The 26,037-nt window shown below is 43.9% G+C and overlaps 1 protein-coding gene across 2 annotated transcripts; it reads left to right on the top strand.

Moving 5' to 3' along the window:
- Window positions 1-1,364: 1,364 nt before the first annotated feature.
- Window positions 1,365-25,286, top strand: MSANTD3 (Myb/SANT DNA binding domain containing 3). 2 transcript variants are annotated; one of them, XM_060101086.1, is made up of 3 exons: window positions 1,365-1,517; window positions 15,521-15,971; window positions 24,607-25,286. In XM_060101086.1, the coding sequence occupies exons 2-3, from the start codon at window positions 15,554-15,556 to the stop codon at window positions 25,014-25,016; spliced, it is 828 nt and encodes a 275-aa protein (XP_059957069.1). In that variant the 5' UTR covers window positions 1,365-1,517; window positions 15,521-15,553; the 3' UTR covers window positions 25,017-25,286. The 2 variants fall into 2 exon arrangements, with proteins under 2 accessions (XP_059957069.1, XP_059957070.1); XM_060101087.1 differs by lacking the exon at window positions 1,365-1,517 and adding an exon at window positions 1,625-1,697.
- Window positions 25,287-26,037: the final 751 nt, after the last annotated feature.

Below are 26,037 nucleotides of genomic sequence, written 5' to 3' on the forward strand. Positions count from 1 at the left end.
ATTGCTGGTGGGAATGTAAAATCATTCATTTAGCCACTATAGAAAATCTTTTTGGCAGTTCCTCAAAAAGTTAAACATAGAATTACCATATGACCCAGGAAGCCCTCTCCTAGGTATATACCCCAAAGAACTGAAAACAGATATACAGACAAATACGTTTACAGGCATGTTCAGAGCAGCACTATGCACAGTAGTCAAAGGATGGAAATAATACAAATATCCATCAATGGATACATGTACAAACGCACTGTGGTGTACATACAATTATTTAGCCATGAAAAGGAATGAGGTACTGATACATGCTACTATCTGGATGAACCTTGAAAACACCATGCTAAGTGAAAGAAGCCAGACACAAAAGACTACATATTGTATGATTCCATTGATATGAAATGTCTAGAATAGCCAAATCCAGAGAGACAGAAAATAAATTAGTGGTTACCCCTGGTTGGGGAGAGTGGGGGATAGAGAGTGACTGCTTAATGGGTAGGGGGTTTCCTTTTGGGGTGATAAATGTTTCAGAACTAGATAGAGATGGTGTGGTTGCTTAACATTGTGAATGTAATAAACGCCACTGGGTTGTTGACTTTAAAGTGGTTATTTTAATGTTATGTGAATTTCACTTCGATTAGAACAAGAGGAATTTCAGGAGCCCTCTGTGCCCTTCTGAGTTTGGAATCTTCCCAATGGATACAGGGCAAAAGAAACACCTAGCCCCCATCCTTGTGGAGGCACTATAAAAGGTGCCTTGCCCTAGAGTTGCATCTGTCGTGCATTCATTCATCCCCGCACAAATTCCCACTTACTCAGCGCACCGTGTCTGAACCAGGTCCTGGGGTGCAGAGGGTACAGTCTCTGCCCTCGAGGTGCGCAGCCTAGGGGGAGACATCCCGCAAATTAAAAAACAAAACAAAACACAACTCCGTGATGAACCCAGCCAAGGAGGGTTGTCTACTCAAGTAGCAGGGTGTCCCGAAGGAAAAGGGGCCTTTCTCAGACAGGGGGTTTGGACTGGGCTAATTCGCGTCCATGGCCGCCAAATACCTTGCGACAAATACATTCTTTTGTTGTTCATGGAAATGAAACAGTTGTTTCAAGTCCTTCAGGAGCTCGTCCGCAAAGGTGGGAAGAGGGAACTCAATCAGCATAAGAATGTCAGCCTGGAGGGAGAGGGGTGGGTAGGCGGAGGACGCCCTGCGCCCCGCCCCGAACCTCGGGGGAGGCTGGCGACCAGGGCTGGGGGAGGTGGGGACTGCTCGGGGCCGCGCTCCCGCCCTCCGCGGCGCCTGCGGACCCGCAGGCGGCGGGCGGCCCGCGAGGGGGCGGCGGCTCCCGGGCTTTGTGGCCGCTGCGCGCGCGGTGGGGCCTGACCGGCCGGGGACGCGCCGCCGCCGCCCGGCGCTCCGGAGCCTGCGGCCCTCCCGGCCGCCCAGCCTGCCAGAGGAGCCGAGGCCGCCCGTGCTCGCATCCCGCCGGCCCCTCCCCCGATCGCCGTGGCCGCTGCGCCGCCGCTGCAGGTAGGAGGCTGGCCCGCCGGGCGGGCCGCAGCGACGCGGGGGCGCGGGCGAGGGTCAGGCGGGAGGCTCGGGCCAGACGTGCGGGGGCCGCGCGGCCGGCAGGGCGGGCTTCCGGCCCAGGCGCCACGACCCCTGCTCCGCAGGCCCGGCTGCCACCTCCGCGCGCCGCGATGGGACTCGGTGAGTGGGGCCGGCCTGCGGCGTACAAAGCCCCACGGCGCGGACCTCGGGGAGATTCAGCGTCGCACCCGGGGTCGGGGGACTCTCGATTCTGGGAGTGGAGGAGCCGCTTGGGAGGAATCCAGATGACTCGCAGTGCCGGGGTCTCCCCATCCCGGGGTCCCCACTGTATGCCGGGCACTGTGCTCGCGCTTTTCCATACTCGTCTCCTTTAAGACCCCTTGTGTCCCTTACAGGGGTGTAATGGGAGGGGTCTCTCACCCAGAGGCTGAGGGCCGAACATCACATCGGTGCCCTACTGACCTTGGGAAATCTCCTTTGCTCCGAGCCTTGGCTTTACAGAAGTAAATGGGGGTGAGATGGGGGGAGGGATGGTGGCAGGGGAGTGCGTGGTTAAATGCCTACCCCCAGGTGCTGTTGTGAGAGATAATGTACGTAAATGATCATAGCTAAATATTGAGCACTTTCTATATACCAGGCCCTAGGTACCAAACAGTTGGCATGAGTTATCTAATTAAGTCATCGCACTGGCGCTGTGATGTAGCTACTGTAAATTGCACGAGTAATTTTTATTTAGGAGTAGGAAATAGAGAAGAATTTAGTCTCCCTATTCTGATTCAGGAGATTGGGTGACTCTTAGGTATGGTAACATTTAAGATCACAGATGTTCCTGCAGTGTCAGGAGAGTGGTTATAGGATATATTTGTTACACATTTAAAACCGGGAGGTAGGATAATATCAGGGCCAGGGGTGTGCATTTTAGTATGTCAGATAAGTCAATTGTGTTACCAAGGAAATTGTTGAATGTTAATTCAAAAACATAGTTCCTGAGTTAGGACTGAGGACTGCTAGGGGAGTTTGGGGCCAGAGAGACAAGGGGTGGACGGGGAGGAGAAGGGAGGATTCTGAGGCTCTGGAAGAGGATATGGAGGAAGGGACCAGCATCTACCACCCCAGCAGTTTTCTGGACCAGGATTCCATCCTGCCCTTAGAGACCAGGCATCCTGTCTGGGAGGAGAGAGGGGGAGGGATCCTGGGGTGAGATCAGTGAATTGTCTCTTCTTATTCCCAGGACACCCCAAAAGTGTTCAGATGGGTTGAGAGCCAGGTGACGGGGCCTCCTAAAATGTCATGGTCGCTTCTCATGATTCTTGAAATTCTTTTACTATGTTTGAGGCAATTAGGATGCTCAAGAACCCTGAAGATTGGTAAGATGCTTAAAATATCAGTACAAAGACTGAACTGATGTAATGAAGGAGTGTGTTTGAATACAGTTCCCTTGGTTAGAGAAGCAATGGGCCTGAGGAGATTATTTTGGGGTTCAGTTTGAAATGGGGAGAACTGGAAGGCTTTGGACCCTGAAGAAGGAAGAGAAAGGCAGGAAGGGCCAAGCATTGCACCCAGGGGCAGGGGGTAGAAGGAGAGCTGAGGACCCACAACACCATCTGAAGAACACCCACCCGGCCCGCTGGTGCTCGGCTACCCAGAAGGCACCCCTTCCTCTCCCAACTGTGACCGTGTCTTACCTGAGTGTTGTTTAAGGTCGGGGCTGAACTCGGGCTGACTCTTCTCCTGAGTGAGCAGGAAAGGCTTCTTAGAGAAGGGTTGCTTTAAAACCAGGACTTGAAGGAGGGGGTGTTTGGGCACATAGTGATGGTGAAAGTTGGGAGCTGTGTGCCTAGTAAAAAAGAGCAGTTGCTTTGGAGAGACAGACAGTGGGAGGTTCGAATCCTAGGTCTGCTATTTCTCCGCCATGTAATTTTTTGGTGAGGATTAAAGAATGTTTTTTCAAATGCCTGGTAGGGAGCTCAACAAGCACTAGGAACTTTTTCCCTGTCCATGGTGACAGTTGTTTATTCTTGTCTGCTGAGCACCAGTCTTATGCTGAGTCATGTGCTTCATGCCTGGGAGAGAGATGAGTCAGAAATTATGTGTTTCCCTTAGGAATTTCCCAGCCTAGTGAGGGAGATGGACACAACGAGCAAATCACAGAAAATATGGGAAGTACCATCATATACAACTGGCAGTGAGCTCAGAGAAGAGTAACCCATTCATTCTGGGTAGAATACTCAGGGCTAATCTACCTCTTTAACAAGATTTAACAAGATGAGACGTTATCATAGAGGTTTTGAATGCTACACAAATTCCTAACTTCTGTCTTTTTTACCTCTGTCTTGTCTTTGCCCTGATATCCTCTCTCTTAAAAAAAAATCTAGTTGCAGTGTGTACGTACTTTGTAAGCTGCCTCAAACTCATGTTAGGAGGAAGCTGTTATAAATAAAATAAACATAATAGCCTGGGTATTAGTTGAGGAAGGCTTCACAAAAATTTCATGAGAGTGGGACCTTGAGGGTTAAAGATGAGCCCTTGGTGGATCTTGGGGTAAAGAATTCCAGCCAGAGGAGGCCCCATGTCTAGAGGCATGAGAACACAGTAGGTTCAAGGGCATGAAGGTGAGTTTGGTCTGGCCGGGTTGAAACATACATGGAAAGGGTGGTTTGGGGTGGGGTGGAGGGGGCACTGTAATTGGGGCCAAATCTGGAAAGGCCTTGAATGCCTTGTGAGCAGTTTGGACTTTATTGCTTAGACAGTGGGCGAGATGTCAGAGGTTTACACGCAGGACTGTGGCATCATCACTGTGTTTAAGAAAGATCCCTCTGGTGGCTGTGTGGAAGAGGAGCTGGAAGTTTGGGAGATCATTTTGGGAGACTAGGGCTGACCTTGGACGTAGGCAATGAGGATGGGAGCAGAGAGAAGAGATATTGAGGTAAAATGTGTAGTAGTGGTAAATGTGATGAGTGGTTCCCTGTGATTGAAGAGCACGCTGAGGTTTCTGCTTTGAGCCACGTTAATGTGGCTGAAATTATTAGAAATCAGGAGGTCTGGGGGTAGAGGAATAATTCGTTTGCTTTTGGAGATTTCTGAGGTACCCATAATGGACAGCTAGATAGAGGTGGCTAGGAGACAATTGGAAATGTGTGTGGTGCTGAGGAGAGAAGATGGGGCTGGAGAGAGGTTCTCCCTGACGCCCCTACTTTCTTTTGAACAGACACCGAGAGTCAACTGTGTGCTCAAGATACAAGTAAAATGTAGTTCCGTGCCTCAGGAGCTCAGATAGAGGAGCCCCTCGAGGGTATGGATAGATTGCAGTACAGAGTAATTCTGAGGGCTGCAGGAAAAGGTAAATACTTGAGACCCTGGGCCCAGAGATTTTTTTTTTTTTAATAAATTATTTTTTATTTGTGGTGTGCGGGCTCAGTAGTTGTGGCTCCCAGGCTTAGTTGCTCCGCGGCATGTGGGATCTTCCTGGACCAGGGCTCGAACTTGTGTCCCCTGCATTGGCAGTAGGATTCTTAACCACTGCGCCACCAGGGAAGTCCAGGCCCAGAGATTTGAGAGCCGTTGATGCTGAAGTGGTGGGCCTAGAGGAGCGAGTCCTCACAGACAAGAAGCAGGCTGGAGCAGGAACACCTACATAAGGGGACTTTCTGTATTGTAAAAGCACTTTCTGTGGAGGGTACTTTAATAATGACTCCAAGGGAATTTCAGGGAGACTGGGATGGGGGTGGGGAGATCGTTTAGGAAGGAGCGGTGGGGGAGGGGAAGGAAGGGGTCAGGACCTTTAGGAACCTGCCTCTGGTTCATGGAGGGAACTGTGAGGGAGGGGGGACGGGAGCGGGGAGCTCTTGCCTTAAATACAAGGCTGGTCCTGCTCACAGTCACCCTCAGACACAGATGGTAAAAATAAACACTTCCCAGTTACTTGGCTGCCTGGAGTGGGTGGCGAAGGGAAAGGGGAGGGAGAGCACTGGAGGAAGCAAATTTAGTGCTAGGTTTAGACTGGAAGCTCCCCTAAAGGAAAGAAAGAAGACGGAGAGGGCACAGGTGAGTGGCCATCCTGAGTAGATAGGTCTGAACACGTGAGAGCAGGTACACGGCCAGGTGTGCACGGGGACAGTAATGTCTGACTGTTCCTACCTCTGCGTCAAATGAAATCATGAAGGCATCATAGCTGTAGAAATTTGTTGTATCATGTTGTAAAAATTTTGGCATACAACAGTATTTACAAGAAGAAGCCAGGAAATGATTTTTGTTATGAGACATCCTTTATAGAAGAAGAAATTTAAGATAGTAGAACATCTAGATATAATTAGTAAAAAAATGCGAATGGCGAGCAGGTTAGTTTCAACATATATTCCACAAATATTTATGGAATACCTTCTGTGTACCAGGTGGTCTTCAAGGAGCTGGGGCTACAGTAGTGAAAGAGAGATCCCATCACCTGCTTTAGATGTTTCACTTGGAACTACTTAACCTTTAGAGTTAAACCTGGGCGTGGGCCTTAAATCCTCTGAAGTGCTGAGATCACTTTATTCCGTGGCAATGTTCTCTTTCTTTGGCTAGTAGCTACACTAGCCTCATAAATAATCAGAAAATACCATCTATGCGTCTTTGGCAGAGAACTGTGGAAATTAGGTTGCAGAAAAACCATTGTAGCAGCAGTGCTAGTATGGACTGCCAGCACCGGATGGGGCTGTAGAGAACACCCATTGCAGCTTTATTTTTTAGAGATGAGGAATCAACAGTCAGGGAGGAAAGGGGACTTGCCTGATGTCACAGAGGGAGTGTCAGAGTTGAGAGCAGTGCCCTCGAGTTTTCCATTGGGAGAGTGGGGAAGGCTTGAGGGTACCTAGCAAAAGGGCATCATGATGACGGGAGGGTTCCAGAGAAGAGATGTGGGGGGAGGGGTTGAAAACAAATAATGGAGCTTTGCTTTTAGGCCCTCCTCTGTTACTGGGACCCCAGGAACCCCTGTAGTTTGCTCTAAGCCTAAGTTCCCTCATCTGTAAAATGAGAGGATTGGACTGAAGTCCTTTTTCAGTTATAACATGTTAGGATCTATGTTGTTTCCAAAAAAAGTTGTTTGGGGGATGTGGAGTCAGGAGACAGTCAACAGACCTGACTGTTGGAAATAGGCTCTCATCTCTTTCGAGCAAACTGATCACCCATAGCCTGTGGCCAGGCCTCCCTTCAGGGATTGGCTGCCACATTTCCTGCAGCTTACTCACCAATTCTGTATTTGTTCCTTCTTTCAGTCTTTCCAAAGTGGCCCTGCTTTGTTCTAATGCTAATTCTATTTCCAGTCTATTCTGATAGGAATTAAGGTCCTTATTCTAAATCCCACCCAATCCTGGAGTAACATCCCTGGGCACATCTCTGTGACTGTGATTATCACACTGCCTTGTCACCAGCCCATCCACAGTACTCTGTGTTGTGATATGTCTTCACTAGACTGTGGTCTCCTGGATCTTAAGGAATACCCCTCCCTCCAGTACCTGTGCATGTAGGTGCTCTAGGTGCTTGTTTAATCCTCCTGTATCCTCTTTGCCTCTACTTTCTCTTGATCCCCCACCGTAGTGTGGACACACACACGTCCTGGTCATTTCTCACTTTGAAACAGTCCCTGGCATGCACCGCCTCCTTTCCATTAACATCACCGCCACTCAGAATCCAGGTCCTTTCTTATCAATTATTTATCTGAATGATCTCCTTCAGCTCTCTCTGTTCATATCCTATACATTCTTAAAGATCTAGCTCAAATGTCCTCTTGTTCATGAAGAGTGCAAATTAACCTCTTCTCTCCTCTGAGCACCCCCAGGGTGCTTTGTCCTCTGTTGTGGTGTCCATTCATTGTACCTCTCCTTTTGGTTGTCAGTTTCTGCCAGTGCTCCTTCAGCTTGTCTTTGTATCTCCCACATACTCTAGGACAGTACTGAGCCTTCGGCAGGAGTCCATTACATATTTGTTGAATTGTGTGTCTATGAATAAAAGAGCCAATAAGTATTTGAGTATATACTGTACTTAGACCACTATTCTACTTTTGGAAGCAGTTCAGTATGAGTGAGAGGGGTGCAAAGAACTAAAATTTATTGAAGATCTAGTCTGTGCTTCTTTACTCCCATTGCAGAACAGTTGTGTAGAGAGAATAAAGCAGAGTAGGGAGTATTAACCCTGTTTTACAGAGGAAGCATTAGAGGTTAATTGACTTGCCCAAAGTCACACAGCTAGGTGAGTGCTGAATTCGGGATTTGAGCCCAGGTTCTCTGCATCCACTGGCTTGGTTATTTCACTTCACTTTAAGAGCAGTAGTGCATTAATATCCTAATATCTGTCTGAGGTCTCAGTGTCACAGATTTTTAGTCATGGTTCCCATCCTGAGTATTGACTTCAAAGAACTCCCTTTTCTACAAATAGCAGTAGAAGTAAAATCTGGCCAACTTTCTCTGGTCTTTGCTCAAATTTTAGGACTTAGTTTGACCCTTGATGGACTTAAAATATCATTAGATGGTGTGTTAGTCAGCTTGGCCTGCCATAATAAAAGACCACAGACTGGGAGGCTTAAACAACAGAAATTTATTTCTCACAGTTCTGGAAGCTAGGAAGTCCAGATCAAGGTGCCAGCAAGGTAGGTTTCATTCTGAGGGCTCTTCTCTTGGCTTGTAGGTGGTTGCCATCTCTCTGTGTGCTCACATGGTCTCTTTGTAAGCCCTGGGATTAGTGGGGGTAGGGGCAAGCTCTCTGTTGTCTTTTCTTCTAAGGGCACTAATCCTCTTGAACCAGGGCCCCATCCTTAGGACCACATTTAATCTTCCTTCCTTAAAAGCCTAATCTCCAAATACAGTCACCCTGGGAGTTAGGGTTGCAGCAAATGAATTTTTTTGGGGGGGAGGATACAAACATTCAGTCCCCTAACAGATGGATTTTTAAGGTGCATATTAAATGTACTTATTACAATCTTCTGGTGGTTTAGTCAATGTTAGTGTTTTGGGAATTGTGCTGATTATTTCCTCTTTCTTTTTTATGGTATTGGAATCCTGCTATTTTATTTAGTCTTGTATATGGGTCTTTGCTTAGCCCAAGAGGAACTTCCATTGCATTTGGATTTTGCTATTTTATTTGACCATTTTTACTTTAATGCAGCTTTTTGGTGTACTGATTGTTTTACCATGTATGATACTCATTCTGTGCATGGTAGACAGTTTTATGACTATATCAAGATACATTCATTCATTAAATCTTGCTGAGGCCCCACTGTGGGGTCTCTGGGCTGCTTGTTGTTCTATGACCACGCCGGGTAGCACTCTGTCTAGCAGAACAGCAGACAAAAAAGATGATCCGTACAGAGGGGAGTTGGAGTTCCCTACAAGGGAAGGGCAGTTTCTAATAAAGGCTAATGTAGCAGAGAAGGCTTGTTGTGTTGTCATCTATAACCAGTTATGGACGTTCCTAAGCAGTTTTAATCTATAATGTGCTTTCTAGCCTCGAAATTTCTATTAATAAGCTTCTCTTGGAGATCTCTTTCTTTGGGAAGTGTTTGTTTGTTTGTTTGTTTTACATCTTTATTGGAGTATAATTGCTTTACAATGGTGTGTTAGTTTCTGCTTTATAACAAAGTGAATCAGTTATACATATACATATGTTCCTATATCTTGGAAGTGTTTGTTTACTTAGGACTGTCAGTCAGGTGCTCAAGCAGAGTGTCAGCATCTAGTTCCCCTGAAGTGTGGACCATTTTAAAGCTCCATATTATTGCTACAGTTACTTTTCAAACATACATTCTTAGCAGATCAACAGTGGAAATTATTTCTGAACCCTAGTTAGAGTGAGAGGGGTGCACCTGGGTTGGGGTGGGGAGCTGTGGACCCTAGGTTTGAGACCTAGAAGGGGGGAGGTGATGGGAGTGGGGATGGGAGGGGAGGAGCCAACAAATGGAGATGATGGAAGCAGGCACAGCTCTTCCTAGGTTGTCTCTGCTGGCAATCAGATTGCTAATTGATATGTAATTTGAGCTTGGGCACTAGAGGCTGTCACTAGGTCTGAAAGAAGAGGGCTAAGCAGATCAGAGAGCAGCCTGGGCTTGGAGTCAGACCTGGGTTTGAATCCTAGTGCTGCTACTATTTGTGTGATCACCGGAAAGTTACTGAGCCTCACTTTTCTGATCCAGGAAATAGGAATAATAATTGGTTTAGTGGGGATAAACAGCCTGCTTCAGGAGGCTGTTGGGGATCCATAGGGGACCTTTGGGGTACACTGTCTCACACCAGAATCCCTTTATAGCCCGGCAGGATGCAACCACATGGCCTAGGGAGGCCTGCTGTTCTACAAAATTAAGCAAAGTAAATTGGTAACTTGGATTTACTTAGCTAGTGATTAAGTAATAGTTTAATTAGTAGGCTATTAATGGTCCCCGGGTGTTAGTAATTCTGAGTATTTGCTTTTGAGAGCAGTTGTATAATTTCTTCTGGTATTTCTGATACTTTCATAAAGTTTCGTGGGGTTTTTTTTTGTTTTTTGTTTTTTTTAACAGTGTAACGAATGATGCTCTCAGGGGCTATTTTTGGGAAGATTAAATGATATAGTGCATGTTAAGCAGTTAGTATTGTGTCAAACTCACAGTAGAGGCTCAATAAAAATTATCTGCAATTGTAATTATTGCTCTTATTAGAGACTCAACTGGCCACACTTAGGTTAAGATCCTTATGAATTTAGACTCCCCCCAGCCCACCACCACCTGGTGGCAGTTAGTGGTACTGCACATATTGTGAGGAAGAATTATTAAATTGCTTGGAACTAATTCCATGTAGTTTCATTTCCACTAAGTATCAAAGGGACTTTGTTCAGACAGAGTATGGCTTATTTGCCGAGAGCTGCAATTCATATATCACTAAACAATGAAGGGACATTTTTTCACCTCCACAGTTGGCATAGATTTAAAAAATGTTAACAGCAGAAGTCAATGAAGTGGGCATGTCAATTAGTACCCCATTTCTGGAGGGCAGATGGTGATGGAACAAAAGTCTCGAGTGTTTTTATATTTTGTGGCAACCATTCCTCTTCTGGGAATTTACCTTGAAATAATCAAGGATAGAAAAAAATATTTATTTAAAAAGAAAAAATATATAATGTATAAAATAGCATTAATATATAATGTATAAAATAGCATTACCTTTTCTTTTTTTTTTTTGCGGTACGCGGGCCTCTCACTGTTGTGGCCTCTCCCGTTGCGGAGCACAGGCTTCGGACACGCAGGCTCAGCGGCCATGGCTCACGGGCCTAGCCGCTCTGCGGCATGTGGGATCTTCCCAGACCGGGGAACGAACCCGTGTCCCCTGCATCGGTAGGCGGGCTCTCAACCACTAGCGCCATGAGGGAAGCCCCAGCAGTGATTCTTAAAAAGAGTGGGTAGACATCTTCTGGGGGCAGAAGAATAGAATTGGGATGGGCTTCAGATCAGAATCTGCTCTGGGGGCTGTGTAGTTTAAGAACATTCCGTATACCTATTGATTTCATAATAAAAACTATAGAACATAAAGATGAACATAGTCATCTTGGCAGATAGAGATCATATAGAAGAAATATAGGGAGGGTGTGTTAATAAATTTCAGTTTGTGAACACTGATTTATACGAAATAGGAGTATTGATGAAGGCAAAAATTAACTTTGGACCTTTGGGGAAGAAGGGGCCTGGATTGGATCATTGTAGGAACATTACAGCAACGTGACTGAAGCGTAGGCCTGATAATTTAGGGGTACAGGGACACATCTCCAAAGATAAATTCCCCCTCATTTCTCTTTGCCCAAGACCTGAGGGCCAAACCACCTTTTTTTTTTTTTTTCTTTTTGCTGTATGCGGGCCTCTCACTGTTGTGGCCTCTCCCGTTGCGGAGCACAGGCTCCGGATGCGCAGGCCCAGCGGCCATGGCTCACGGGCCCAGCCGCTCCGCGGCATATGGGATCCTCCCAGACCGGGGCACGAACCCGTATCCCCTGCATCGGCAGGCGGACTCTTAACCACTGCGCCACCAGGGATCAAACCACCTTTGACTTGTCTAAATCTCTCGATTTCTGATACTGATGTGTCCATGATGAATGTGAGGTACCTTGTATCTGGAGACACTGATCACACTAAGTTTAACTTTTGGGAGGAAGTGGTACATAGTGGGGGACCCTGACTAGACTCTGTTGCCCCCATGTAAAGCCTACATTCCTTGGCCTCTATTTCAAGGTTCTCTGATCTGGCTGGGTCCCCTCCAGCCTCAGATCTAACAGATTTCAGTTATTTACAACTATAGTAACCCCTCCCCAGGCATAGTAGGTGAAGAGCTGAGTTGTAATGGTGTGATTTTAAATCAGTGTACCATAAACTTAAAAGTCACAGCCTCCCCCCACCCCCCAGCTTTGTATTGTGGAACTTTTCAAACGTGCACAAAGATCAAGAGAATAATTTAATGAATCTTTGTATACCCATCACCCTTGTTCAAATGTCCAGTGGGACTTCTTTCAAGTTAGTTTCTAATTCTTTCAATACAGGTTGGTCAGGGTTTTTTTGTTTTAATTAATTAATTTATTTATTTTTGGCTGTGTTGGGTCTTCGTTGCTGTGTGTGGGCCTTCTCCAGTTGCGGTAAGCGGGGGCTACTCTTCGTTGCGGTACGGTGGCTTCTCCCGCTGCAGGGCACGGGCTCCAGGCACATGGGGCTCAGTAGTTGTGGCTCGCGGGCTCTAGAGTGAGGGCCCAGCAGTTGTGACGCATTGGCCCAGTTGCTCCGCAGTATGTGGGATCCTCCCGGACCAGGGCTCGAACCTGTGTCCCCTGCATTGGCAGGCGGATTCCCAACCACTGCGCCACCAGGAAAGCCCGGATGGGAGCAGTCTTGATGCTTGCTTGTTATTCTGAAAAATCAGAGGCTTAGAGAATGTAAGGAGGACTGGGCGTGTCGGCCCTTTCCACAAAGGGGACATGCAACGCTTGCTTTATTGCTGCATTCTCTGTTGCCGGCCCTTTCCACAAAGGGGGCATGCAACGCTTGCTTTATTGCTGCATTCTCTGTTGCTTAGCAACATTCTTGCCATAATGTAACTGAGAGATTAATTTTGTAGGAAGTTTCCTGTGATTAAAAGATGTGGAAAACTGTGCAGTCATAAAACACACATAGGTTCAGTGGAATAAGACATTTATTAAGCATTTATTGTGTGAAAGATGCTGGCTCAGCACTGGGGAGGATGGCAAGATGACCTAGGGAGTCATGGTTGAGTAATTTGGAGTCACTCAAGGTGAGAGCTCAAGAGATAGTTGTGAAATGATACTAAGAATACCAGGCTAGGGCCTCCCTGGTGGCGCAAGTGGTTGAGAGTCCGCCTGCCGATGCAGGGGATACGGGTTCGTGCCCCGGTCTGGGAGGATCCCATATGCCGCGGAGCGGCTGGTCCCGTGAGCCATGGCCGCTGGGCCTGCGCGTCCGGAGCCTGTGCTCCGCAACGGGAGGGGCCACAACAGTGAGAGGCCCGCATACCGCAAAAAAAAAAAAAAAAAAAAAAAAGAATACCAGGCTATTCAAACTCACAGAAGCAGAGAGTAGAACAGTGCTTACTGGGGGCTGGAGATGGGGGGGTGAGGGAAACGGGGAGATGTTGGTCAAACGGTACAAAGTGCAGTTATGTAGGATGAATAAGTCTAGAGATCTAGTGTACAGGAGTGATGACTGTAGCTAATAATATTGTATTGAATATTGGAAATATGATGAGACTAGATTTTAGGCGCTCTCGTCACGCATATAAAAGGTAACTATGTGAGGAGATATGTTATTTAGCTTATTTGTAGTAATCATTTCACTATGTATGTTAAATATATGCAATTTTTATTAAAAATATAAAAAGGTATGTAGACTGTAATAATAAGGGAGAAAATGTAATGTCATTTCAAATTTTTAAAATAATATAAAATTGGTAACTTTTACTATAATATGTGAACAAAGACTTTAAATGAATATGCATTTAAAAATGGCTATTATTTGGTGTGTTTAAAAAAAAGATTACCAAACTATCAGGGCAGTCCAGGTTCTTGACTTCTGAAGTCACCATCTTTGTGATCTTGTACAATCCATTTCACCTTACTGGCCCTTAGTTTAGTTCCCTCAGTTGAAAAGAGGGATAAGAAAAATGTGGTATATAGGTACACAAAAGAATATTATTAAACCACACAAAAAAAAGGATAGCCTGCTATATATGACAGCAGGGATGGACCTTAAGGGTGTTATGCTAAGTGAAATAGTCAGACAGAGAAAGACAAATACTGTATGATCTCACATGTATGTGGAATCTAAAAAAAAAAAAAAAAAAAAAGGAAGAAAAAGAAAAAGAACTCATAGATATAGAGCAGATTGGTAGTTGCAAGAGATGGGGAGTTGGGGGGGCAAATTGGGTGAAGGTGGTTAAAAGGTACAAATTTCCAGTTATAATGTAAGTAAGTCCTGGGATGTAATATACAGCATGGCGACTATAGTTAATAGTATTATATTGTATATTTGAAAGTTGCTAAGAGAATAGATCTTTTTTTTTTTAATTAATTAATTTTTATTTTATTTTTGCTGTGTTGGGTCTTCGTTTCTGTGCTAGGGCTTTGTCTAGTTGTGGCAAGCGGGGGCCACTCTTCATCGCAGTGCGCGGGCCTCTCACTATCGCGGCCTCTCTTGTTGCGGAGCACAGGCTCCAGACGCGCAGGCTCAGTCGTTATGGCTCACGGGCCTAGTTGCTCCGCGGCATGTGGGATCCTCCCAGCCCAGGGCTCGAACCCGTGTCCCCTGCATTAGCAGGCAGATTCTCAACCACTGCACCACCAGGGAAGCCCCTAAGAGAATAGATCTTAAAAGAAAAAAATTGTAACTGTGTGGTGATGGATGTTAACTAGATTTATTGTGGTGATCATTTCCATATGTGTGTGTATATATATATATATATATATAAATAAATAAAATCGTTATGTTGTATACCTGAAACTAATGTAATGTTATATGTCAATATATCTCAATTTTTAAAATCCATTAATTGGTAAATGGATATAGACTGTGCTACATCTATAAAATGGAATACCATTGGTAATAACAAGGAATGAAAACATCATGCTAAGTGAAAGAAACAAGTCACAAAAGACCTCATATTGAATTATTCCATTTATATGAAATGTCCAGGAAAAAAAAAAAGAAAGAAAAGAGAGGCACTGGACTCAAGCTCTAAAGTGTCCAGGCCCTTACACTTCTGAAATTATATTAATTATTTACACAGAACTGTACACTTTTAAAAGTGGCCTGCCATTAAAAAGCAATTATACTCCAATAAAGATGTTTAAAAAATAGAAAAATAAATAAAATAAAATAAAAGTGGCCCTTAGACCTTAAGGATCACAGACTCCAAGCCCTCATTTTAAAGATAAAGAAACTGAGGTTCTTCTAAGCATGGACCTAACGAAGGTCACAGACATAGTGATGGAAATGTCAGATCTTCTGGGATGATTTCTGGATGATTCTGAAATCTTGGTAGTATTTACATTATCTGTTGTATTAGATCACACAGTGGCTTCTCTTGTCTTCAGCTGTGACAAAACTTTGAGAGACCTGTTTAGTTTAAAAGCTGCCTAACATTATGAATTTGGGGAATTATCTGTTCCTTAATATTAAGCGGAAATAAATGAATACATTAGAGTTCCACATAGATGTTCAACTTTTTTTTTTTGCTGCTCTGTACCACATAATCACAAAATGGTCAAGACCTACAGCAAAGGTCCTACCTGAAAATCTACTTTTAAGTAAAAACCGTGTTCCTTGTAATCTTCTGAATGTTTTCTTGAGAATACCACAATTCAACATGAGTGGAAAAGAAAGTACCGTATTTCAGACCAGGGAATCAAGTCAGGGATAGAGCTTGAGTGATTCGCTGACTTGTTTATTGCTGGAGTTGGTACTGATTGTTTCAAACTTCCTGTTCCAGGATAGCTAACAGCCAGGAGAAACGTAGTGGAAAATGCAAAACAACGAAATCATAAAACCTGCCAAATACTTCTCAGAATTGGAAAAGAGCATCCTGCTGGCTTTAGTAGAAAAGTACAAGTATGTGCTGGAGTGTAAGAAAAGCGACGCGCGAACTATTGCCCTCAAGCAGCGTACCTGGCAGGCGCTCGCCCATGAATACAACTCTCAGCCCAGCGTGTCGCTGCGGGATTTCAAACAGCTGAAGAAGTGCTGGGAGAACATCAAGGCTCGGACCAAAAAGATTATGGCCCATGAAAGGAGAGAGAAAGTGAAACGGAGCGTCAGCCCCCTTCTGAGCACCCACGTCCTGGGGAAGGAGAAGATCGCCAACATGCTGCCCGAGCAGCTGTACTTCCTGCAGAGCCCTCCCGAGGAGGAGCCCGAGTACCATGCTGATGCCGCCACCCAAGGTATCGATCGGTGCCTGACACCCGCTTGCATGTTGTCCTTGGGTACCTGTTTGATGTTGCGATTTTCAAGTCCTTCATTTTGAGGGAATTTAGAAAAAAGAAACTTTCATATCAAACTTGACTTTCTCAATACAAAATTTCCCAATTAGATAGGACAGTCAAGTCGTACATAAAAACAGAGGCTCTTATCTCGTGTCTCTCTTAGAGAGATCTCACTTATCTCTGTTATTACTTAAGAAGGAAAAATAAGGGGCTACATTAATATAGTTATTAATGAAGTATCTTAGTTGCTTATCTCAGTCTATCTCAAATATATTAAAGAGAACTGGAGGATTTATATTCATTCACACTATCGTATTTTTTTTCAAAAAATAGTTTTTGAGGACCTATTATGTGCAAAGCTCTGCATTAAGTTACTCAAAATGCCACATTAAGAAAGTGAACTATTTCAAACTTAGGAAAAGTACAGAGACTAATATAGCAAACACCCATTTAGCAGTCACCCAGATTAAAAACCAGCATTTCTACCCATTATAATATTGTGATCTATAGTTTTGGTTTGTGCACTCTAGGAAACTTGAGAAATAATGGAAAAAAATCATTTTAGTTTTAATATACTTCCACTGAAAAGAGAAAAATGTCATACATAATTCTTGGGGAGGGAAAAGAATGTCATATAATCAAGGCTGTAGCGATAGTGTGTCATGGCTTTAAAAAGTTGGAATTAAGGGGCTTATTGAAATGTCTCCAGGCAAGGGCAGGGTGAGGATGCATATAGATAAATTGCCAATAATTCCTGCCTCTTTTAAGATAGGAATGACCAGTTTATATAAAGATTGATTACAGTTTGCAGAAAATATACTTGAAGCAGAGGTAGATTTCTGGGAAGGCCAGAGGGCTGTTCATAATGTGCTCCAAGGACCCAGGAAGCAAGCATTTGCCTAGGAAAATCCGATTCTTGGCTTGCAGGATGAGAAATTCACTTATTAGTGTCCCCAGAGTAAATTGAGCTCTGAGGGACTGGTTAAGTAAAAGTCACAAGAAATTGTCTAAAACCAAGAATGTTATCCATATAGAGTGGAAAAGATAATAACCAAGTGAACAGAATACATGGTTTTGATTAGCACTTTTTTTTTTTCCCGTCGGCAGATCATCCTGGGAAGCTAAATTATGATCAAATGTTTGTCTTCTGATCATTTGGCCAAGGTTAAGTCTAGGGAGCCAGTTGGGCAACCATAGTGGTGAATGTCAAGAAACTCATGTATTGTTTCTCAGGGTAGGAACCCTGTGTCTGAGTTTTGATTCTTGAGCTCCCCAGCCAGGGCAGCTCCCAGAAGAGAGTGTTGATATGGACACTGCCAGCTCTCTCTCCTTGTTGCTGCTTCTGTGGTGGAGGGGGCCCGCTGCTAATTGCGTGTCCTTGCTTTGGAGATGTTTATAGCTTCAGCCTGTTCCTCTCCATTATGCTGGCCTTGGAGCGATTGTGTGTCTGTGAGGCAGTGAAAGGAATGGTGCTGGGGGAGGGAGGGAGGTGAATCAGCAGGGCTGCTTTTCAAATTGCTCATATTCCCTGGGAGATGTTGCCGAGAAAGATGCTGGTGTGGACTGCATGCAGTTTACTTCGCAAATCTGTGATCTGGATGATTGTATATTGATTTCATAAACTTATTTTAACGGGACAGTCTTATTTCCCCATTTTCAAGTTCTAGGGTAGAATCTAGAAAGCCCATTCCACAGATTTTTTTCTCTTGCTTTTAGGAGGAAAGAATGTAGTTCATTTACTCATAAAAACAATTTCTAAATTTCCAGCAAGAAAGCAATAAATATGGATTCTCAGTGTCCTTCCTGTAGTGACATTTGCTAGAGACTCACTTGTAAAAGAGATTTATTTTAAATTGGATGTTTGTACATATATATGACACATGAGACTTCTCTTTGTTGGTGATTATTAAAGTACAGCCATATGCTGCCTGGTTCCTGTTTCCAGGTCAAATCTGGAGGGCGGTGGAGAACATGCTGCTTTGTCAGTTGGGAAATGTGTCCAAAGTATCTGTAAACTCTAGTAGTTAAAGTACTGGAACGCTTTCCATACATTTAAACAGCTTTGAGGTTACCTCACTCATTTTGCATTTCAACTTAGTTTTAAGAAAGAAAAAGAAAGCTGGAATTGTTAATCATCTCTTCTGGGTCTTTCTGGGGAAGAGGTTGAAAACCTGCTATAGGGTTATGGCTCACATTCCACTGTGTGTATTTTGACACATGGACTCTGTGTGTGTGTGTGTGTTCAGTTATTATCTCTACTAACTTTGTCTCTACTATCTCTCTGTCTCTACTGTGCTGTCCCGTACAGTAACCACAAGCCACATGGGGCTGGTAAGCACTTGAAATGTGGGGAGACTGAATTGAGATGTGCTATAAATGTACACACTGTATCTCAAAGATTTAGTACCAAAAAAGAATGTATCAATAAAATATCTTACTAATAACGTTTATGTTGATTAAATGTTGAAATGATAATACTTTAGATATATTGGATCAAAAATATATTACTAAAATTAATTTTACCTCTTTTTACTTCCTTAATGTGCCTATGAGAAAAAATTTTAATTACATATGTATCTCATATTATATTTCTATCGGCCAGCTCTGTCCAAACACCTTACAGAGTGCCTGTGACAGAATTAGGTGCTGAAAGATTTGTCGGAACTTGTTAAACAGGAAGGAGCCTGGCAGATTCCACTAGAGGCCTCCCTCCAACTGTTTCTTGTGTGAGATGGCTTCATCTGTGTCATCTTTTTTTTTTTTTTCTTCAGATTCTTCAATAATCTAATGTTCTATGCCCTTAAGGCTATTAGACCTTAAGGTGTCCGGGTCTGGTTATGTCCCAGTGATAACAGAGGGCCTGTTGCATGATGTATGCCAAATACACAGTAAAATCCAGAAATTCCAAGTGCTTCCTCATTTGAACCTATTTGGCTTCTCTCGTTTGTAACAGGGGTTTGATTTTCCCAGTAATGAATGACTTAAAATAAGGTGCTTAAAAATTCCACACTGAGTCTCAAGATAGTGAACAAACACTATTTTAAAATGCCCTCTGAGCCTCAGTTTCCCCTTCTGTAAAACGAAGGAGTTGGGTTTGAGTTAGTTTTGCAGACCATACCACGGATGAGTGAACTAAATTTGCTGTCTCAATCCCCAGCAGTGAGGAAGTGAGGGGAACCCGGCTGCAAATGTGGATGTGAGAGTGGGGTGGAGGGTTGAGCCAGGGCAGCAAATGGCTGGAAAACTGGCCTTCAAGAGGTCAATGTCAGCTTTGAACTTTCAAGCCTCAAAAGTATGACTTTGTCTTTTGATCTGATGATTTGGTCTAATATGATTGTCTCTCATTCCAGTGTATGTACTCACTGTAGATTTATGTACAGAACTAAATATCCCATTTATTCGTGTATAAACCATAATAAAACTAGTCAGATATTTCCCCTCACCAGCAGATCTTGCATTGGAAAAGGAAAACAAATATACAAATTGCAGCAACCTCAGAAATTTCATTAAACCTGCATAGAGGCATAGTTTATTTTAGAGTTCAATTATACATTCAAGGAATCAGTTCCTATCATAAAGACAACTACCTTAGTGTCTGTGTCGTGCAAAATTATCCCCGTTTATTGTGGTTCAACTGCAGACTCTACTGCCTCTGGTGATGGCACTCAGCAAGTTCTTTTCACAAATAACACCCTTCAGGATGGCCCCTTCCTGTTTTATACAGCATTTTCTCCGAACTTGGGGCCAAAGTAATTCAAAAGCAAGCTAACGACAAACAGGGACTCCTGAGGTCAGTGGTACTAAACTCACAGGCCAGAAGGGGACCCTGTGACCTCTCCAGGAGCTGCCCATTCATAAGCTGACAAAATGTAACCTCTAAATACAAAATTCCAATTATCAAAAACAGCTGTGTCATCTTGATCACCATCCCCTGCATGCATATTCTTAGCTTTGTCAATGACTTGCTTGAAGTGTACATCTGTAGTTGAACACAGTAGTCTTAAAATTTTTTTTTTTTTTTTTTTTTTTTTTCTGTACGCGGGCCTCTCACTGTTGCGGCTTCTCCCGTCGCGGAGCACAGGCTCCGGACGCTCAGGCCCAGAGGCCATGGCTCACGGGCCCAGCCGCTCCGCGGCACGCGGGATCCTCCCGGACCGGGGCACGAACCCGTGTCCCCTGCATCGGCAGGCGGACTCTCAACCACTGCGCCACCAGGGAAGCCCAGTAGTCTTAAAATTTAACACTTAGGAATGTATTTGTAAAAAACCAGTGTTTTCCCTTTAAATATATTAAAATAATTTATACCCTGTAGATTTATGATCTGTGATAATTTGCCTTTGTCACTTATCTTCCATTATCTTTGGGGAAGAGGTTTGCAGAACAAACTAAGGTAGCCAACAAAATTTGCTAGGGGTGGTCGGGAGGGAAGGATGGCCAAATGTCAAATACACTTAGGAAAACTAAGCTTTCAGTAGTACTCAAATATCTTGAGAGAACTTACACTTAATTCATATGCTATTATTTCTCTACTATAAAGCTATAATCCAGTAACACAGACATAGGTATGCAAAGCTATATTAAATAATGCAAACATTTCTTAATAATTTCCATTATTATCACTGTTTAGACCAATCCTATTCTTTTGGGGTGGAAACTCCAGTAGAGGGGACTGACTTACATTTCCAGTCATGGCACACTAGCATCATTGGTCTGGAAAAGCCCTTTTTTTGTGTGTTACTTACACATTTATTACTTTTTTATCCCCATTCACCACTTTCATTCTTCTGCACCTTAATCATTCTAAGGTGCCTTGTGTATTCTCTCACGTGTTCTTGAAAGCATGCGTTGGTGTTGTGTGTGCCTATATTTTAAATTTACATGGATTAAAAATTGTGCAGTAGATACCTTCCTTTTCCTTTTGCTGCTTTTCACTTAGAATGTTTTAAATATCTATTCCCATTGCAGTGTGTAAGTCTAATTTGTTTCTTTTAGTTGATGGATAATATTCCGTAGTATGCATCCCCCACATCTTATTTATCCGTGTTCCCAGTCCGTCCTGTTTCCTTTGTTCTGCTAAGAAGAGCTGAGCTTTGGCCTGTACACAGTTTCCTTCCCATCCTGTTACTGCCTTAGTAGGTTTTCCCTATGAGCTTAAACGTACTCAAATTGCCCAAGTGGAAGAATACCCCCTTGACTGTGTTCTCTGCTCCCAGGAAAGCTTTCAGGCCTTCCTGTCCATTTTGCACAAGATTGAATTGTTTTCTACTTCAGGTGGCTTTGTTTTACCTGGGAGAGAGATTACATGGTATGTGTTTGCAGTAGGTTGCCATGCCCAGGATAATCTTTCTCTAATTAAGAGGAGATTCTCCCCATCTGAACACTAGCTTCCATTCATTGGAGCTAATATTTGTGTGAAAGTTAATTACTCCATTGAACTTCTCTAGTTTTAAGCCCCAGCTTCTGCCAGAGCCTTAAGAGGCCTGGCTTTTTAAATTTAAAATGCGTTTGTTAGCACACATTTAAACTAAAAAAATTAGTTTTAAAGTAGAGTCATTTCTCTGCTCCTGGACATAAACATGCTGTCTTCATTTTCACAACTCGAGAGAGAAATTTGGAGATCAGAATTTAGGATATACACCCATATTCTTAATAATAGATGGCTTTGTAGTTGATACAACTTGGAGATTGCCTTTTAAGACACACAAGTGATCAGCTGAGCAAGTGACACAGTGAGAGGCCAGGTGTTGTAGTAGCTGAGCTTGGATTTTGGAGTTGTGCAGACCTGGACTGGAATCCTGGTTCTTTGAACTAGCCAAATGACTTTAGATGTTGTGTTTGGTTTTCTATACTAATACCTCCCTCAGAGGGTTACTGTAAGGATTAAATGAAGTAATGCTGCAAAGCACTAGCCTAATGCCTGGTTAGCTACTCAGAAAATGGTAGCTGCTGTTGTCATCGTCATCACCATCACTATCAAAAGGCTCCTAAAGCCAAGAATTACTGAGATAAAAATGAGCATTTGGAAATTGGGAGAGATGAGTAGCATTATCAGGGCATGAACTTTAAAGGCTCAGAGGAGTATTCAGAACTATCCTCTGGAATGAAATCAAAGAGAAGAGAGGGGCTTCCCTGGTGGCGCAGTGGTTGAGAGTCCACCTGCTGATGCAGGGGACACGGGTTCGTGCCCCGGTCTGGGAAGATCCCACATGCCGCGGAGCGGCTGGGCCCGTGAGCCATGGCCGCTGAGCCTGCGCGTCCGGAGCCTGTGCTCCACAATGGGAGAGGCCACAACAGTGAGAGGCCCGCGTAACGCAAAAAAAAAAAAAAGAGAGAGAGAGAAAAGAGGCTAAAGGTACCAAAAAACGTCTAATGTGTCCAGTCTTCTTTGAAGAAGTTTCAGATCTGAGACTAGAAAGGAAACGGATGAGGTAATCCTCTTTGCATCTGATCCCATCTGAGGAATCCTGTTCTCAGTGCCAAGCCTTTCCTGTTCCTTTGTCCTGTGCCTCAGCTCTCCCCTCAGAACACTGTTCTTTCTACACAGTTGTGCTGTGTTGAGAGGGATGTGACCTACTGCAGCCAATTCATCCTGCGCACGTTTCTTATATGCCTAGCAGTGTGTCAGGCCCTGTTCTGGGTCCTCCAGGAGGATGAACTAGAGGCAGTCTCTGTCTTCAAAGTAATCAGAGACCTGAAGGGGAGGTAGTTAAGCCGCCAGTTTTAACAAGTGCTCTGCCAGAGGTAGGCTTAGGAACCAGTGGGAGCGTGAAGGAAGGACATCTAATTGAGGCTGTAGCCGCTGGATTTGGGAAAGATTCCTAGGGAGACATTTTCATTATCTCTGGATGACAGAGAAGTCCTTTTAACCTTCTCTTTCAAAAGTAAGGTTTTTACCTTTTCTTTTATCTTAATTAGGGACTAGTTATGGTTGTTACCTAACCCCTTGGAGTGAAATAATCTAAATAAACAGTAGCCATTTCCCTTTTATTAACAGACCATTATGAGTTAGGTTTCCCCCAGTAGCCATTAACATTCCCAGCATCCCATCTTCTGGAATAATGGAGTGGATGTAATAATGTAATCAACTCTGTTAATAAATTGATATTATTTTTCTTCAGGGAGAGGATTCTCATTATTGGAAATATAAAGCTTCCCAAGAAGGCATTGGAGTCACAGCTAGAAGACTCCATGGGTTAGTGGGGTTAGTGGTTTCCTTATTGAAACTTCCTAATTGATACTTGTATCATTGCCCAATAAAAATACTAGTGCAAACATGGCACCACCAAATGTGGCATCCTTTTATATCCATAAGCTCTTTTCCCCTTTTGTTCAAAGCTTCAGCCCATAAATATTCACTAGGCATCCACTAGGTACCAAGCAAAATAATTGGTGCCCAAGGATAAAAGAAATGATTAAGGCATGGTCCCCAAATAATACTAGAATGTGTTAAGTGCTGTAACAGAAGAGTATGTACAGAGAAAGGAGAGGGCTGAGGTTTCACAGCAAGTGGCATTGATCCTGAATGAAGCAGGGGTTAGGAGGGAGGTTGAAAGGGGAAACTGGAGTAAGAGTGTGTGTTTGAGTAAGGGAGTGGGGACAAATAGTGAGCCCAACTTTAGCTGAAGGAGCAGTGAGACAGAATTATGGGAAAAAATATTGTGGTAGGATTGGAGGGTACACAGGGTATTTTGAAGAGTAAGGCAAGGAAGATAAAGGAAGTTGGAACCAGATTATGAGGGTTACTTAGGGTGGATTGAAAACAGAGCCAAAGATAGGAACCCCAGGGGAGCATTTAAGTGTGAGTCCTGACAGGAGACTTAAAGAGCAATCAGAGAGGAGGCTGTAGAAAACTTAGGAGAGAGCAATGGTTCAGAAACTAATAGAGGAAAGAAATGTCAAGAAGGATTGTCAAGTGCTAGGGAGAAGTTACATGCGAGGGACGTTGGAAAGTGTCTTTGGGATCTGAATATTGACCCCCAGATGGCAGTGCTAGAGGCAACAGCCAGATGTAGGAGACTGAAGAGAAGTCTGAGGAAGTTAAGCCAGGGAATGTAGGCTCATCTTTCAAGGAAGCACCTTTGTTAAGATGGCTATCCTGGGTAAGGGTTATTAAGACCTGTGACCAGGACCCACAGCAAAGGTGCCCTTATGGAGTCTGAACTTCAGTGTTCGTGGCTGAATGAGAATCGGAGAGGGGGATAGACTGAGGGAGAACGTAATCTGAAAACCCACTGCTGGCCTCATACTGTGGTCTTCTGCTCACTGGGAGTCGTGCACATGTCATGTTAGGATTTATATCCACATAACCAGGTCTCCAGTTCTTGATAAGCACAGTCTCTGACCACTGTTCCCGTAGTTCGAAGTGCCAGAAATGACATAATGAAACCCTTTATCGTTACTTCTTCAGGGAAAATTGCTCTCGATTTATGGGTTTTTGAGAAGTCAGGTCGGGCAGGGGTACCTGTGAACATGCAGACCAGAGCAGATGCTACTTCAGATCATCCTGTCGTGGGGAACCCTGTCATTTGAAATAGGATTGATTTACTCTCTGCCTGTAAAATCTTTGAACATGTTTTCTGCTACTGTTTTTCAGAATCATTTGCTGTTTCAAATAGAGAACTGTGCGATGATGAGAAAGAGTTCATACATTTCCCAGTATGTGAGGGGACCTCTCAACCTGAACCCTCGTGTTCAGCTGTCAGAATAACAGCCAATAAAAACTACAGGAGCAAAACCTCTCAGGAAGGTGCTTTAAAAAAGATGCATGAGGAAGAACACCATCAACAAATGTCCATCTTACAACTGCAGCTGATACAGATGAATGAGGTGCATGTGGCCAAAATCCAGCAGCTAGAGCGAGAGTGTGAGATGGCAGAGGAGGAACACAGGATAAAAATGGAAGTTCTCAATAAAAAGAAGATGTATTGGGAAAGAAAACTGCAAACTTTTACCAAGGAATGGCCTGTTTCCTCATTTAACCGGCCCTTTCCCAATTCACCCTAAGACGGTGGGGTGTGGCTCCCTTGTAATTAATCTGTGTTGGCAAAGAAGGTCTGGAACACGAACTTGCGGTCGGTAGCCTGTCACAGAGCTACAACTAGGAAGATGAGAGTGGTAGTAGTCACTTATTTAAGAATACATTCAGGTAAACAGCTGCACCCTATGTACCCCTGAAGTGGCAAAGAAGCTCTTCGAGTCTTCTGAAAATTATCACTATGAGTGCTATCATTCTGAATGTAATGTCTCTTAATTAGAATTCATACAAGAACCATGTGTGAGTGTTGTTGTTGTATTTTTTTAATCAGATGCAAGTGTGACTATAAAGGAGTGTGGCTGGGTTTTGTGGGGTTTTTTTTTTTTTTTTAATAGACGTCAGACCTTGTCTATCCAAATGAATGCCCTCCCATTGAAAGTGGCTGTCCTGGGAGGACACACGTTTCTCCAGTGGTGATGCTGTTGCTCAGAATTTGCTAGAGGTCTTTCGGAGCCTCCACAAGAGCTCCAGCACACTTTTCATTTTTTCAATGTCATCTTTGGAGTGTGGATTTTCTGTTTTTAAACAGCCGAACATAATGCAAGGCTGTTTTCTAATGTGGCTCATAGGCTGCCTTTTTTAAGGCCTTCCTTTCCCCAAAGAGGAGTTCCAGATAATGTCTCCAGCAGGTGTAGCTTTGTTGGAACGAAGAATGTGACTACTCTGAGGGAGAAACGTTCGTTTAGAGCTCTGCATTCTGTCATGCTTGTTTTATTAAAAGACAAGACTTGTGATTTTATAGTCACACTGTGTATGTTTTTTAAAGGTGCTGCCCGCCCCCACTGTGCTACAGTTTTTGCCTTCCTGCTGTAGTTTCCTCCCGACTTTGTACTACTGAGTAAATGGTTGCCCTTGTTTTTAATCTTTAGCCACCTAAGGCAAGGCCCTTCCCTCGCCATGCTCCTGGTGCTAGCTAATAGTGATGCTACATAGTCTGCATAGTATGCAGTTAGCATTGAGCTTTTTCAGAATCCATTACCAATATATTTG

This window comes from Mesoplodon densirostris, chromosome 6 (genome assembly GCF_025265405.1).
Source record: "Mesoplodon densirostris isolate mMesDen1 chromosome 6, mMesDen1 primary haplotype, whole genome shotgun sequence".
Classification (NCBI taxonomy): Eukaryota; Metazoa; Chordata; class Mammalia; order Artiodactyla; family Ziphiidae; genus Mesoplodon; species Mesoplodon densirostris.